At 42.0% G+C, this 17,131-nt stretch overlaps 1 protein-coding gene across 1 annotated transcript in view; it reads left to right on the forward strand.

Moving 5' to 3' along the window:
* ACBD6 (acyl-CoA binding domain containing 6) overlaps window positions 1–17,131 on the forward strand; it is a 100,439-nt gene that overhangs the window by 7,788 nt on the left and 75,520 nt on the right. The window contains exons 2-3 of the mRNA XM_079981700.1: window positions 3,527–3,591; window positions 5,268–5,364. Of these exons, the coding sequence (XP_079837826.1) occupies window positions 3,527–3,591; window positions 5,268–5,364 (162 nt within the window). The remainder of the gene's footprint in view (window positions 1–3,526; window positions 3,592–5,267; window positions 5,365–17,131) is intronic.

The raw sequence follows: 17,131 nt of genomic DNA on the forward strand, positions 1-17,131 counted from the left end.
GCTAAAACCACATAACTTCATTCCAACATCCTTCTAAGATTCCTTAATTTTACAATATTTTTGTAGATAGTCTTTAAATTTCTTCCGATCTTCTACCGACTCTTCTCCCAGGTCTCGGATACTGCCAGTCATTTCCGCCAGTTCCATGTACTCCCATCACCTTCATCTGCCATTCTTCCCGGGTGGGTAGATCTTGTGTCTTCCAATACTTTGCAATGAGTATTCTTGCTGCTGTTGTGGCATAGATAAAAAAAGTTCTATCCTTCTTTAACACCAATTGGCCGACCATGCCCAGGAGAAAGGCCTCTGGTTTCTTCAGGAAGGTATATTTAAATACCTTTTTCATTTCATTATAGATCATCTCCCAGAAAGCCTTAATCCTTGGGCACCAAAGGTGAAAGAATGCACCTTCGGTCTCATTACATTTCCAGCATTTATTATCGGGTAAATGGTAAATTTTTGCGAGCTTGACTGGTGTCATGTACCACCTGTATATCATTTTCATAATATTCTCTCTTAAGGCATTACATGCCGTAAACTTCATACCTGTGGTCCATAACTGTTCCCAGTCAGCCAGCATAATGTTGTGTCCCACATCTTGTGCCCATTTTATTATTATTTCACCATTTCGTCCTGAGTATTCCATTTCAACAGCAAGTTATACATTCTTGACAGAGTCTTAGTTTTGGGATCTAACAGTTCTGTTTCCAATTTTGATTTTTCCACCTGGAAGCCAATTTTCTTGTCCAATTTGTATGCCTCCATTATTTGATAATAGTGAAGCCAATCTCGCACTTTGTCTTTTAGTTTTTCAAAGCTCTGCAATTTCAATTTATCTCCCTCTTGTTCCAAAATTTCCCAATATTTTGGCCATTTGGCCTCCATATTGAACTTTTTCAGAGCCTTCGCTTCCATCGGTGAAAACCACCTTGGGGTTTTATTTTCAAGTAGGTCTTTATATCTTAGGTAAGGTAAGGTAAAGGTACCCCTGCCCGTACGGGCCAGTCTTGACAGACTCTGGGGTTGTGCGCCCATCTCACTCAAGAGGCCAGGGGCCAGCGCTGTCCGGAGACACTTCCGGGTCACGTGGCCAGCGTGACAAAGCTGCATCTGGCGAGCCAGAGCCGCACACGGAAACGCCGTTTACCTTCCCGCTGGTAAGCGGTCCCTATTTATCTACTTGCACCCGGAGGTGCTTTCGAACTGCTAGGTTGGCAGGCGCTGGGACCGAGCAGCGGGAGCGCACCCCGCCGCAGGGATTCGAACCGCCGACCTTTCGATCGGCAAGTCCTAGGCGCTGAGGCTTTAACCCACAGCGCCACCTGCGTCCCCTTTATATCTTATCCAAACATTAAACAATGCTTTCCTAACATTTTGAGTTTTGTTTGGAAATGGGCTAGTGAGAGGTTCTGAAAGACTAATTCTGGTCATTAGTCTGCAAGCGGTGTTTGACTGCCTCGTTGACTTTATGGGATACAACAATCATTGTCTAGTGAGGTATGGGCATATATGCTCCAAAAATGTAAAGTACATCAGCCTCAGTGCAGACATCTGAATTATATGCCGTTACTAGCTGCCTATTACAGTATGATGGCAACTGCCCACTGGCTGCATTTCGGAAGAACTTTTCTCGTATTTGGCACGGCAATGCAAACTGCTGTTGCGCTGTTAAAAAAAACCTATCATTCAAGTACGTACATGGTGGTACTATGGGCTTCTAGAGTTTGTATCCTGGGCTTATAGAATCTGTTTGATTTGAGGAAATTTGCACAACCACCTTCAACATGTGTATATGAGTGCATTCAATGAAATGAGCAAAATACCCCCAAGCAACCCCAAGGGGGGGGGACCCCAGCCCCAAACAAAGCATCTTCATTTTAGAAATACAAAAAAGCAGGCTAAATGCACCTGCACCCCCCCCCAAGGCAAAACACCCCCTGTCTCTCCCCATGCCTTCTAACTTAGTCAGCAGCAGGGCCTGCTTTGCTTTGCTTTTGTTTTGTTTTTAAAGAGAAGGTAGAGCTCCAGCTGCACCCTCTTTCCTCTGAAGACTACTTCTGGGCTCAGTGAGACTCTGCATTCTGGGGAAAGGGTGAATGACTGAATGCCTGCACTTCACTTTCAAGGCAGTTAAAGGTTGAAATAAACCCTGAAAAATGTTTTTAAAATTAAAAAATTGGGGCGGGACAGGGGGCTACAACAGGTGCAAGGAGGGTGTTTGTGGGCACTGCTTGGGGACTCCAGGAATCAGTGTTTGCATAATCAACTAATACAAGAAGAAGCCTTGATAGCTTTAGATTTCTATCGTTACTGATTTAAGGCAAGACTTTACTCTTCAACATTCTTTCTCCCAATTTAATCATATAATCTGCATAAAAGACTGATAAAATATTGCTTTAGCAGAGACTAGTACCTCCATTGAATAAAAGGTGCTGACTCAGGTCAGTCCATTGTCCCTAGTGCAGCATTTGTGTTTTTCCTCAGTCTGTTTCTTTTTTCTACAAACTGTGATTTAGGAGAGAACAGCCCCTATAAAAAGATGACAGTAACAGCTGAGCACTTTGTTAAGACACTGCTTACTTAAGCAGTTCAAGATAAATAGCATAAACACCTACTTAACTTTTCCACTTACTGGAGGTCATTTCAGAGTCTGACTGTGTGAACAGACCTGACAAGAGTTGCTCAGCTGATTTCTAAAATGTTTTTTTCCTAAGAGTTAAGATAATGAAGATGTGGCTTGTTGGGGTTTTGCAATCCCCAGCTTACCTGTAAGAGTTCTAGACGGATGTGATGCTGGTAGACATGGTTGCTTGAATGAACACTTTGTTGGCTATTACCTAGCAAGGAATTCCTTTCCTGGAACGATAGGCGCTTGTTCTAATGGGTAATTTTTTTTATTGTTGATACATCTGCTCTATAGGAAGGCCTGTGTGTACTTTATTAAAAATACATTTTATTTTACTAACAGGTGATAGTGCAAATTGGCACGGCCACTAAAGTTTCAAAGGTGGTCTAGAAGAGGCCACAGTTCTCAGGATGTCTGTGGCCTCTTCTCAAACCATACTTCCCTCAACCCACTACACTGGTAATTTGCAGAGTTTGCATTATCATACTGGTGTAAAACCTAGCCTTTATTAAAGTCTTCTAGTGATGGGGAGGGGCCAAAAACTTTGCCCCTAAACCACTAACCACTGAAAATGTTAGTGAGCTGCTCTTGAGATAACATGCATTGTTCACCTAGTTTCAAGAGCTAGAAATTTTATTAAAAATAAAGAACAGAGCAGAATTGTGGCTAGTACCACATTTGCCGCCACTGCACGATTTCTGTTCTCATCCTGAAGCAAAGTTCTTAGCCCGAGGTAATATTTCTGGGTTAGCGGAGTCTGTAACCTGAAGCATATGTAATCTGAAGCGTGTGTAACCCGAGGTACCACTGTATTTTGTTAGCAAGTCCATAAAGACAAACAAAAATACATCATCATTTCTTTAGCACTTATCCCAGCACTGTTCCCCATTCTATCTTTAGGTCAAATGTGGTAGCTGCAACACTCCCAAACCTGGGTTTTTCGACTTTGAAGGAAAGCAGAAATGGTAAGTGGAAATACCTCATAATTTCTATGTACTTTTCCCCAGTCCGTTAGATAATTTTCTTCAGAGGATGCTACCATTTTTGTGTTAATTACTGAATAACTCTTGGGAATGCATTTTTATTTTTTGCTTCCCTCCTCATTTTCCAATTTAAAAAATGTGTACGGTAACAAACTCAAGGATTGTGCAGCTCACATTCTCAAAAGGCTCAGGATTTCCCTGAGTTATGCCCTGCAGGTCACTATCGCATGGAGCCTTATAAAAATCTGCACTACCTGGAGCCTTGAAAAACAGCTTTTGGGGGATTTTAAAGAGCCCTGTCTGAACTGTGATTAATGCCCAGGACTTAAACGAAATAGATTAAATTTAGAGGGGCACTAACAGTGCATGTGCAGAAGCCTGTTTTGCATTCTTCCTCATCTGGAGAAGTACTTCTTGGGGAAATTGTGCTCTTTCTATCATACATCTGAACACTTACAGACAGGATAAATTAATATTCCAAAGTGATAATTAGAAATGTTGGTAGCACCACTGGCTATAAACAAAACTGCATTTATAGCTGCTATGTGTATTAATTTTTAAAACTCATTTAAAACATTTAAATAGAGTAAAAGCCAATAAAATGTTATTTTTCTTTAACACTGTTCAGTTACTATTTTTGCACTATAAATAATTGGCGTGCAAAGACAAATATACATAGTTATAATAATTACAGTCATTCAGAACAACAGTGGTGCCTCGCAAGACAAAAAGAATCCGTTCCGCGAGTCTCTTCGTCTAGTGGGTTTTTTTGTCTTGCGAAGCAAGCCCATTGACGGCTTAGCGGATTAGCGCTATTAGCGCTATTAGCAGCTTTTAGCGGATAAGCAGATAAGCGGCTTAGCGGCTTAGCAAAGGGGGGGGAGGGGGAAAAAACCCGCAGGAACCCGCAAGACATTTTCGTCTTGCGAAGCAAGCCCATAGGAAATTCGTTTTGCGAAGCACCTCCAAAATGGAAAACTTTCGTCTAGCGAGTTTTCCGTCTTGCGAGGCATTCGTCTTGCGGGGCACCACTGAATTTTGCTTTATATATAAACAGTTGTTTTTAATTAGTATGTCTCTCTTGGTTGCAGTAGCAGTATATTAAGATCTAACTTTAAGATGTTAAAAAAACTAAGATCCATAGTGAGCTTATATTCTCTCTATGGATGGAAAAACGTTTCCTGAGTATTTCACTGTGGAGCTAAACAATTTTGTTATAAATTTGCTTTAAATTTAAATTAATGTGACCAATATTTGACCAGTCAGTGGATGAAACTATTTTTGCATGTCAGTGTCAAATGACTAGTATCTGAATTGGGTACCAGCTCCATAGGTGACTACTTCACCACCATTGTGTGATAGAGGAAAAAAGCTCATTATGGATCTTTTTTAAAAAGTCTCTCAAATAATGATTTCAGCAGCTCTCCTCTGTGGAACCACCAAACCTCTTTCTATGCTTCCCTGTGTTCAAAGAGTGACTTAGAAGGTTGCCCCAATCTAATTAGAACAGTGATGGATACTATAATGGATTAATTATGGATGTGAAATTAAGTGTATAAGCCTGACCAGGGGTATTGAATTGAAGGTGGGAAATCCAGAGATAAACACATTAACCTCTACTGAGTAGTGGATCTTCTTTCCTTACGTCTGTGTCCCAGGGAAGCTTGGAAAGCATTGGGTGATACAAGTCCAGAGCAGGCTATTCGAGAGTATGTCGCTACTGTGAAGAAGCTGGACCCCACTTGGAATCCACAGGTAGGCATATATAATCATCTTTCAGAAATTCATTGTGTAGCTGAATAGGCCATAAAAGGCAATGTCCTGCCCTCAGGTCTGTGAATTTTGTACATTTTAATCAGGATGCAAGCAAATATGGGCTTTGCAGCTGGGGCAACTGAACACTTTCAAAGTAAATGGGTTCCTTGTGGGCAATTTCTGTCTCTCATGTCTAATCCACAGTGAAGTTTTTTAGTACCACTGGCCTGCATTACTTGCCAAGCCTAGTAGCCACACACTGTGGTTTATCAGTAACATAATGTACTTCTTGTTTTTGCTGCCTGACTGGGACTGAACAAAAAAAAAAGTTTCCTGCAGCTTGGAGGTTGCTGTTTGCTACTGGCTGCCTCCTGGTGGATCACAGCGTGTGTAGCCGTGGAAGCTAAGTAGCTAGGAAGTATAATGCTAACTAACTTAGAGGAGTTACTTGGTTACCTCAGACTTGTTTAGCAATAAGTGCAAATGGTTTTCTTTTCTCTAGTCTCCCAGTTCTCGAGGTCAATCCTATATAATCAAACCTTGGTTGTTGAACACAATCTGTTCCAGAAGCTTATTCGGCTTCCAAAATGTTCGACAGCCGAGGCACTGCTCAAGTGGAAGCTGCTTCAGACGTTTAGCTTCCAAAAAATGTTCAAAAACTGGAGCATTTACTTCCGAGTTTTCGGCATTGGGGAGCGGAAACATTCCAAAACGGAGGCATTTGACTGTACACAAGAAGCTGGCGCAAAGCAAGCTCAGCAGAAGTTAAGCCAATGTCAAATCCACCAGATCCAAACTCTGTTCAGGTGTGGGGCTAGCACTGGCTGAATTGGCCTAAGGCTGCCGAAGTGTGGGGGGAGCCTTTAAAGTAGTGTATGAGTTCTAACTAACCAACTGAGCCATCGAACCCCCCCCCTTTTTTTTTGCTGGCTTCACTTATGCTGGGTTGCCAGGTCACGTGACTGACCTGAACGGGCTTAGGATCTGTCTAAATTCCCCCACCCTGGTCCTCCCCCACCCCTTTTTCAGGGGCAGCTTAAGTTCTGCCGACCTTGGCTCCATTGGCTGGTTGAGGACTTGAGCCAACGTAGGCCTAGCTGAGCTTGGAACCTACCGACTCTTGCTGCAAAATTGCTTCTTAAATATACTTTTGTGAATTTGTGAGCAACTGGTTTTACGTGCTGTGTGTGATCCTGTGTTACTATACAGTCGTACCTTGGAAGTCGAACGGAATCTTTTCCGGAAGTCCGTTCGACTTCCAATACATTCGGAAACCAAAGTGCGGCTTCTGATTGGCTGCAGGAAGTTCCTGCAGCCAATCAGAAGCCACAGAAGCCCCGTTGGACGTTTGGCTTCCAAAAATATTTTGCAAACCGGAACAGTCACTTCCGGGTTCACAATATTTGGAAGTACTTTGCTTCAAATAATTTGTGCACTTCAAGCATTAAAACTGAATACTGTATTCAGAAACCCACAGAGAGATTTTGCTGAGCATTTCCTTTTAATACTCTAAACTTCACTGATGATGCCTGATCCCCCTCAAAGTCTTCCTCTGAGCTGTGCCTCAGTTCCCTTTGTTCAGTCAGTCAGTCAATCAATTTATTACAACAATGGAACATAAGTAAAATAAAAGGTGTCACCGATACTGGCTAAATTTCTATCAGTAACTGAGAAAAGGAGAAAAACACACCATTTGAAACAGGAAGGACCATCTTCAGGGGCTAACTCAGGCTTACTGTAGCTCTGTATAATTTTTTGTTTTTGTTACTTTTGAATCTGTTTTGCTCTGAGATTCTGCTGTGCTTTGTGTGTTTGTTTTACCTTTGGACTATTGATTGTAATTAATTGATTTAATTCTTCTTGTAGTTTGAGCTGTGGTGCTTGTATTTTAGCATAAAGCACTTTGTATAGCACTGGATTTGAAGCAGGAAGAGCTTGACTAAGCAATAATATGAAATAATTGTAAACTTAATTTGCAGCCCTCAGAAGTTAAGAAGTATTAAATAGCCTAAGGCTTGAGCAGGTCCCTGCTGTTTGTTGGCGCAGCCAGTTATTTTCTTCTAACAATTACTGTAACTACAAATTATTTTATTTGAAAACTGTATGTTATATCCTGAAGGTATATTGTACTACTGTGCTGTCAAAATTACTGGAGTTACTGGAAAGTTGGTAAACCAGACCTACTCTGTTCAGTGATTTCTTATTCGGAAATCATTGCCCTTTAAAATTGCTTTGTAGTTAGCTAACATTTAGGCCACAAGAGGGAGCTCTGATTCTAATAGTGAATGAAAGTTCATTTGTCATAGTGTTGTGATTCTTTCACAGCAATTGTTTACTTCAGATTTTAATTTAGAATTTTGTGGGGACATAGTGTAAGTGGGTTACCTGTTACCTCTTCCTTTTACGTTTAGAACTTCTACTGATTCAGGAGTTATAGATGTATTTGGCCAAACAAAAGGTGGAATGGAAAATGCTTATTGCTTTATCTTGTTCATCTTTCTGTTAAGAGCCTACGTGCCTTGCTTGATCTAGTCCAGCATCTCATTTCCAAAGCAGCTCACCAGACTCTGGGAACTCGTAAGCAGTGCATGAAAGTGGTCGCCTTCTTTTCCCTTCTTGTCTCTGTTGATGGTTTGGTTTTATATTATTTATTGCATTTGTATATCACCCATACAACCGATTACTTTGGGTGGTTTTACCTTCATAGTTTCTTGTGATTACACCTATTTACCAAGTTTGAACCTTTTAGAGAGATAATATGTATTTAGATAATTTCTGCTCTGCACTTGATCTGTCAATAGTTTTCTGATTTATTGAGAAATTAGAAAAAAGTGTGTGTGATATTAGGGAAGCAGGATGTGACCTTGCGTTTTCAGCTGGTGGTGTCGAGGGGGAAACATGGAGAATAGCCAGTGTGCTGTTAGAAAATTGTCAGGCTTGAAAGTAAATAAAGCAGTGGTAAAAGCTCGCCTGCTTAGGGCACAACACAGACTTAGCCTATAAATCCTGTGTTGAGGTGTTTTTCCCCATTTTCCTTTCTGTATAACAGCCTCTAGAGGGCAGTGTATCATCAAGTAGCCAACCAGCCACTGCAGACAACTAAAATAAAATGTCTGCTACAGTTGAAACGTTTGAAGTTTCACGGACAAATAATTTCATAATTCACTAGAACTTCAGCCGTGATACTGAATAAATAATACTGAAGAAAAGCAGTTTCTTTCTGTGCTGATAACACTTGTAGATAGTGCTGCATTTATAGCAATGTTGCACCAAGAAATGTTTAGGTAGCAAATAGAATGGATTGTGTTGATTTAGTTAGTGGCTCACAGTGCCTCCCAACCAAATCCACAGATCGAAGGTATCTTAATCATTTTAGGTTGCCACTTCTCTGCCGCTTTAGAAAGCCTTAAATGCAAGAACAGTCTCACCAGCTCTGTTGCCATATAGGGAAAGCATTTTTACTTGGCCCTATCCTTAACAAAATAAATTTTAAAAATGCATAATCTATATCTATAACCACACTGTGATTTAAACAAAATGAAAACTGTGGGTTGTGTTCTGGATCTTGGGTTCCCCAAAATACAAACTTTTGGGTTCTATTCAATGCTAGTGCTACTCACAGTAGGCCTATTGAGCATGGCTAACTTGGGTCCATTACTTTCATTAGGCCTACTGTCAGTAAAACTTAGTTGGATATTCAGTAATAACCCTGTGGGTGGGACTCACCTAACCAGCCCTGTCAGTAGAAGCCCTGTGCAATGACTTCTACTGCACAACCGGGCTTTCCACCCTCTCTTCCCCCTCCGCACTCCCCAAAATTGGCTCTGGGGCGTTGGGAGAACCTTCAGAACAATGTGTGGGTTCAAGAGAGGAGGTATCATTCCTCCTGGCAAGCAGGCCTAATGATTGGAAGAGCGCGGTGTTCAATTCCACTCTGTCTTTAAAATTATTGTAGAGTTACAGGTTTTTGTTGCAAGCCCATCTCTGACTTTTCATTGTAAAATGAGAGCACTCAAAAGAAAAACAATTTCTCAGTGATGAAAATTAACATAAGATAGAGAACATTTTGTTGCTGGAAGAGATGAGGTAAATACAGAGTTTTAGCTTGCAAGCACACCAGACTCCACATGTCTCTCTAGTTTGGTCACGCAAACAGATGCCACGTTGTTAATCTGTCCAGCGAGCCATCATCTGCAGTGAGGAGGAGAAATAGAGGTTTGGTCCGGATTACCAGAGGTTGGGAGGAGAACAAAGGAAAATATGTTGGGTCATGGCCTAATTTAATCTATGGCTTCTTTTATATCCTGCCTTGTATCTTTATTTTGCTAACACAAGAATGACTCCATTAATGATACATGATTTGCAAAGAAAGCCAGCTCTTCCACATGCTACTATTGTCAGTACTCCCATTGCGTGCATGTTATATATATATAAAGTTGCTCATGTTATTTAAAACAAGACAATATTTGTGTAAAATAGTATCTACATTATGTAGAGGGTTTTGTTAATTTCGGTGTCTGGCTCAGATATGTTTTTAAAATTTTAATTTGATAAGCTTCATGTATGTTTCAATTTTCTGTTGTTTTCTGTTGTAAGTGGTCAGTCTCATGCCTAATTATATCAGTTGTTCTAAGGTGAGGCTTCTACTTAAAACTTGCTGTGTTTAACATTGTTTCAAAACCCACCCATAATGTTTCTACACTGTCTAATACTGCACGATCCAAATAAATGCTTCCTAGTTGTTTTTATTCCTTTTAAAGCTTTTCAATATGAAATATGTATAAATATGCATAACAATAAAATGCCAGAGACTTAAAAACTTCCTAGTGGAATGTCCCCCCAAATCACCCTTTTGTCCACCTTGCGAAATATATGGAAGGTTTGCTTCTGTACAAGCAATGACAGTTTTGCACATGTTCAGCATGTGTGCAACTGTGCACGTGTGCATTGCCACAACCTAGAAGTGGCTAGAAAAGGGAGCGGGGATGGAGCAGGCTTATGCGTGCTCTGCCAACACATGAGGGGGTCAGGAACGTAATTCATGCACAAAACTGTCGTTGCCTTTATTTATTGTATTAATTGCTGTTAAGTGAGCATGAGAAAGACCCTTCAGAAACAGCATATATTCTCATATAAAGGTAAAGGTAAAGGTACCCCTGCCCGTACGGGCCAGTCTTGACAGACTCTGGGGTTGTGCGCCCATCTCACTCAAGAGGCCAGGGGCCAGCGCTGTCCGGAGACACTTCCGGGTCACGTGGCCAGCGTGACAAAGCTGCATCTGGCGAGCCAGAGCCGCACACGGAAACACCGTTTACCTTCCCGCTGGTAAGCGGTCCCTATTTATCTACTTGCACCCGGAGGTGCTTTCGAACTGCTAGGTTGGCAGGCGCTGGGACCGAGCAGCGGGAGCGCACCCCGCCGCAGGGATTCGAACCGCCGACCTTTCGATCGGCAAGTCCTAGGCGCTGAGGCTTTAACCCACAGCGCCACCTGCGTCCCTTAGATATTCTCATATAGTAACTGACAAAATGTCCTAAATATGATTCTCTAAATAATACTGTAGTTAAAAATACAGTTCAGCCTTTGCTTACTTCTGGATTGTGAGATACATTTGACGATCATGCAAATTTCAGGACACACCCAATAGGTTCATTTTCCCACTGTTTCGTGAGCTGGTCCATTTCATTGGACTATATGAAGAGCTGGTCCATTTCATTGGACTATATCTCACAACCAGCTTCTCTTCCTAGTCCTCGGTGGAGTCATTGCCTGCTGTTGAATCTCCTCCTCCGGAGTAGCGTTGGAGCTGTCTGGCAGCCAAATGGGTGCTCCTCCAGGGACTCTGGGCTTCTGGTTGCGTTATGGTGCTGCCTTTGCTCATAAGGCATCGGTGATGGGGTGGGCAGGGCTCAAGATGGAGTGAGAGGAATTATTGGGTGCTAGGTGAGGCATCCCTGAGATAGGGCTCTTCAGCCCACCTTTGAATTACTGTGGATTCCTCCATATCAATGTTTCTCAACCTTGGTCTCCAGGTACTGTTGGACTACAACCCCCGTCATCCCTAGCTAGCAGGACCAGTAGTCAGGGATGATGGGAGCTGTAGTCCAACAACAAATGGAGACCCAAGTTTGAGAAACACTACTCAGTGTCTTCAGTTGGTGTGGCGTTCCCTGCAGGAGCCCCCCAAGCCTCTTCCTCTGACAAGATCTCTCCATGATCTGGGTTGGATATGATCCTTTCATGCGAATGATCTGTCATTGAATTAAGGTTGAATGGAATTTTAAATTTAAAATGTTACCGGAATGGTTTCTGTTGTGGCCCTGTATCAATAAGCATGTTGTAGCAACTATTCTTTTTACCTGGTGTTCTATGCTGGAGTTATCAGTTGCCTTACAGATCTCATTCTGTCAAGCAAAATTGTCAGATGCACTATGTGTCACAACATTAGAAGGGCTATTTCTTTCTTTCCCACCACTCGAATAGGTTAACTAATTTGACAAATGACTGACATTTCCCCCTCTACTGCAGTCACAATTTGCACTGAAGTACCCATAAACACCAAGGGACGCAGGTGGCGCTGTGGGTTAAAGCCTCAGCACCTAGGGCTTGCTGATCGAAAGGTCGGCGGTTCGAATCCCTGCGGCGGGGTGCGCTCCCGCTGCTCGGTCCCAGCGCCTGCCAACCTAGCAGTTCGAAAGCACCTCCGGGTGCAAGTAGATAAATAGGGACCGCTTACCAGCGGGAAGGTAAACGGCGTTTCTGTGTGCGGCTCTGGCTCGCCAGAGCAGCAATGTCACGCTGGCCACGTGACCCGGAAGTGTCTCCGGACAGCGCTGGCCCCTGGCCTCTTGAGTGAGATGGGCGCACAACCCCAGAGTCTGTCAAGACTGGCCCGTACGGGCAGGGGTACCTTTACCTTTACCTTTACCCATAAACACCAGTAGCACTGCTCAACTGTTTCCTAGTTTCTTCTGAGGGCCATCTCAAACCATAGGTTCCATATAGCAAGAAAAGAATGAAATGTCTTTTTGCAATTAATATAAATAAAACTGCACATGGAGGTTGCTCTCTTTAATATATATATTTTTTTAAAAAATTGGCCTGGGTTTATAGGCTATTTGTTAGTTTTTGATTTTATGTCTCTTTAAATTTATGGACTCTTAACTTTTATTTATGACAGGGCAGTCATCTTCATTCTAGCAGTTGATTGAAATAAATTACTGCCAGACCAGCTACTGGAGTTTAAACTGACATGATGTAATAATAAAACTAAAAATAATAATAATTAATAATTAATAAACAGATTTGCACAGGATAGGACCTTTCCTGGAAGTTCTTTCTTTCTGTTAGATACCAGCTTGCATGGTTTTTATCTTAAATTTCTCTTACATTTAGAGAGCAGTCCTGGGCAGAACAGCTAAGCAACTGTTGGATGCTTCAGTCCTCCCTCTGTGGGTGGTGCGGTGGTAGAAAGATCTGGCACTCTTGCCTTTCCATGGTTGCTGAGCCTGAAAACAAGGCATTTTTTTGGGGGGGTGATCCTGAATATACCAGGTATAACCCTCCCCCTTTCCCCTGAGGTTGTCTGGGGTGGTTTAGTAGAATGATGTGCAATTGGCCTAGTGTTTGCTGATTTTTGAGGATAGTTCAAGCAGAATAGGTTTTTTTGCAATATACAATAAGCAGCATGCTTTTTTTTTTTTAAAGTCTTCTATATAAGAACCTGAAGTACTATAGCTTGCACCCAGACTTTATTGCCCCCAAATGCTGGCAGTGTTGAACATGGTGCTTGCAGCATAGTGAATAGCTTCTCTCTAAGACTTCTAAGACGCAGGTGGCGCTGTGGGTTAAAGCCTCAGCGCCTAGGGCTTGCCGATCGAAAGGTCGGCAGTTCAAATCCCTGTGGCGGGGTGCGCTCCCGCTGCTCGGTCCCAGCGCCTGCCAACCTAGCAGTTCGAAAGCACCTCCGGGTGCAAGTAGATAAATAGGGACCGCTTACCAGCGGGAAGGTAAACGGCGTTTCCGTGTGCAGCTCTGGCTCTGGCTCTGGCCAGAGCAGCGATGTCACGCTGGCCACGTGACCCGGAAGTGTCTCCGGACAGCGCTGGCCCCTGGCCTCTTGAGTGAGATGGGCGCACAACCCCAGAGTCTGTCAAGACTGGCCCGTACGGGCAGGGGTACCTTTACCTTTACCTTTAAGACTTCTGATACCTGGGTTCAAATTTCCACTCAGCGGTAGAGCTCACTGGGGAACCTTGGGCCCGCAGGGTTGCTGTGAGGATAAAGTATGTGTGCATGTGCATGAACCATAGAGAAAGGGCAGGATAAGAATGAAATAACATAATTGCGGAAATGTAAGTTCCAAAAATACTTTGTTGGGCCCTTAAGTAAAAGGGGAAAATATATTTTACTGGGGCTTAGGACACAAGGAATGAAAGCAAACTTTCAAAAACTCTTTCAGGAAGTCATTCGTATTTTAATAATATTTGGCAGGCAGGTGTAAGAGTACACACACATCCGATTTGCTTTATCAAATTTTAAAATGGAAACTATTGTGAGAATTTTAACTGTAATAAATTGGAGCTGTAGCTCATTGAATGGCTTAAATAGTTGAAAGGACAGTTTGCTGAAAATGTACGGTTCTTCATTGGTCTTTTGAAATCATTCCAAGTATTAATTCTTGCCCAGTCACTTGGTGTGGCTTTTCACTGGAGCCAAGGACTGCTGCTGAGAACAGAATATTAAAATGGGATGTTTTTGATAGAGGCTAATAGAGGTCTGTGACCAAGGTACAATATCCTTTTGTAAGAGGTGGATACACAGAAGGAGTCTAAAATGGAAGCCTTTCTGTGAGCATGCTTATTTTTTATCATGTTTACATGTAAACTGATGTCTTATTCTATAAAAAGTGTCAAGTACTCTAAGATGTACCCACATTTTAATAAAGGAGGATGCTTTTATGGGGAAATCAACACTGTTTTAGGCATTCAGGATGTGGTAGTGTGAAGTGCAGCAGTGTTACCTACAGATAAAGCCCTTTGGAATGACACTCATTTCATGCCTCATTAACTATCCTGTCAAAGAAACACTCTGTATTGTTGTGTCCATGTTCTCCTAATAAAGACAGGTGTGTATCCCCTTATTTTAGAGACTGCAAACTTGGGCCACCTGATTTCCAAGGTGGTGCATTCTCTCTCTCTCTCTCTCTCTCTCTCTCTCTCTCTGCATTGGCTTTAACTAGCAAAGGAGAGGTAGAAGCAATTACAGCACACACAATTAACCAACTTCAGATCTCCACCCTGGCATGTAATTGTGACTGTCAAACACAATTAGTGCCTGGTCAAATTTGGTTCCTAAAGGAGAGCCGGGTCATGACACCGGGATAGAAAGGAAGGGGAAAGGGTACCTGAAACTTTAGGAGGGTTTTCATCTTCCTCTTCCTGTTCAGTCAAATTATGCAAAGAATCTTAGTTCTACTGTTTAATATCAACAAAAAACTAGCTCTTCCCTATTTAACTGACAGACGTGGTTTTCTTAGTTTCTATTATTTGCAGTAAAATAATGACCACTAATGAATGAATGCTAACAGTCTTCTGATATTGCCATAGTAGAATTTTTTTTATTGATGTTACTACATTTCTTCTCCATTTATCAGTTCATCAATCAACTGGACTGGGTGGACAGGTTTAAATCACCCAGCATTGGGAATGATAACCACCAATCCCTGCTCAATCAACTGATGAGTAGGGGTTGGGTGATTTGCATCCCCACTGTGGTGGATAAAGAAGCCACCCATTAAAAGAGCTGCAGTTGGGACATTCAGTTCAATGTTTTATTTTTATTTTCTGCCAGTGCTGCACATGTCATTGCCAGCAAAGTCTTGGAGACCGGAAAAATGCTTGAGGGTCAGTGGTTCACCACACCTTACATTGTTCTGTTCTGTTTCATTTTACCCTAATGTCCACATCTAATGGGTATTATTTGTATGAATACAAGATGTTTTTATTCAGTCTGCTTGAAACAAACTACTTTGCTTCATTGTGGAATCATGTTTTAGTAGGATTACTATAGAAGAACAGTTAATCAAGAAGGAAGGTAAAGACTAATTCTCAGAAGACCTTGCATATCTTCTTACGTGTGTTCATTGTTGAGTGCTGTGGCATTCTTAAATCTTCTAATCAAGGAAGAGAACAAAATTTTATCATTTTAACTGGTTTCACTTGAGTGTATTGTTCGGAAGACAGACTGGTTCTTATATAATTCATGTAATATATCTCAGAACTACTTTGCTGAAAGAGGCATACGTATGCATTTATTTTGCCACTGAGTGGTTCTGAGGAACCTCAGGATTCCTGAAGACGCATTTTGAAAAACTCTGTATTTAATTCATCAGTGGATACAGACTTCATGTTAAGAGTACAGAGAACCTTTAAGGAAATGCTTGAGTTACTGAGGTTTTCTTCCTTTATATAATGCTTTGCATTATAGCCATCCTCTTCAAATATTTGATTGTTCAATCATGATTTGATTTTAATTCTGTTAGAGCCTATAATTGTGTTTGAGTTGCTGTCTTTTAAAAAGAGAAGATTGAGCTAAAATGGTTGTGGAGGCATTGGACAGTGTATTTAATGTGTCTGTCATTATATGTTAACCTCTGATCTGGGATACGTGGCACCTCTTTTATGCTTGACAACAATTTGGAAGTATATTTCTTGACATTGTGTATAAAGGAATAAGAAGAGGGGGGAAAAGAGAGGCAGAAGTGAATTAATGATGTTAGAAAATACCACTCCCTGCATTTTCATTCCATTTGGAATACAGCTTTCAAACATGTAGCCCTCTGGAGCACCATTGCCAATGACAGCTAGTCAGGATCTGATTGTATCCTGAATAAAGCTGCTCCTTTTATTGAAAAATACACTGTATTAAGCCAGTAATGGGAACACTTTGCTGTACTTGTTTTGAGTGAATCTATATGTTCTGCCCAGTTCCAGATCAATTTTATTAGCTTAATCTCTTCCAGGAATACAGGAATGGAAGAGGGTTTCGCAGGACTGTGGAGTCTAGATGAGTCATGCCATTCATAGTAAAGTCACAGGTGTGCTCTTATTGAAGAGGGCATTGAGTTAGAGGTTGTCCAGACCATAGCATGCCATGTGCTGAGCAGAGCAGGGGTATATTGGCAGACCAAATAAATGATAATAAAACAAAACATGAAAGTTCAAGGGAAAAGCTCAAACACATTGAGAGGCGTAGTAGGAAGAGATTGACCCGTTTTGGGGAGGGGGCATAGATAGTTTGATGGAAGAGTTCAGGCTTTGCATGTACAGGCAACCCCCAGTTTGCATGGGGGTTGTGTTCCAGATCATCGTGTGCAACAGGGGAGCGTGCATAATCCCATTATGCCCCTCCCCTGCTCTTCCCCCTTTTTCGGACACTTCCAGTGTGCATGGGTGCGATCACGCATCAATTGGATGTGTCTAAATTGGTCGTTTCCTCTACCAGGCTTAATCTTTGGCATCTCTAGTTAGAGATCTTAGCTCTCAGAGCTGGGAAAGATCTTTGCCTGAGATCTTTGAGAGCAGAGAGGCTGCAAATTGGAACTGACAGTTCTGTTTTCGATGGAGATTCAGTCTGACATCGTGTAAGGCACAATGATGGTCAAATCAAAAAGAGGGAGTCCAGTGTAGACAAGTCCTCTAAGTAGCCATTACACCTGGGAACTGATGCCATGAGTACACAGTTTCTCTTGGGATATCTTGTGTGC

The sequence above is a fragment of the Podarcis cretensis genome (genome assembly GCF_951804945.1).
Source record: "Podarcis cretensis genome assembly, chromosome: 6".
Taxonomy (NCBI): domain Eukaryota; kingdom Metazoa; phylum Chordata; class Lepidosauria; order Squamata; family Lacertidae; genus Podarcis; species Podarcis cretensis.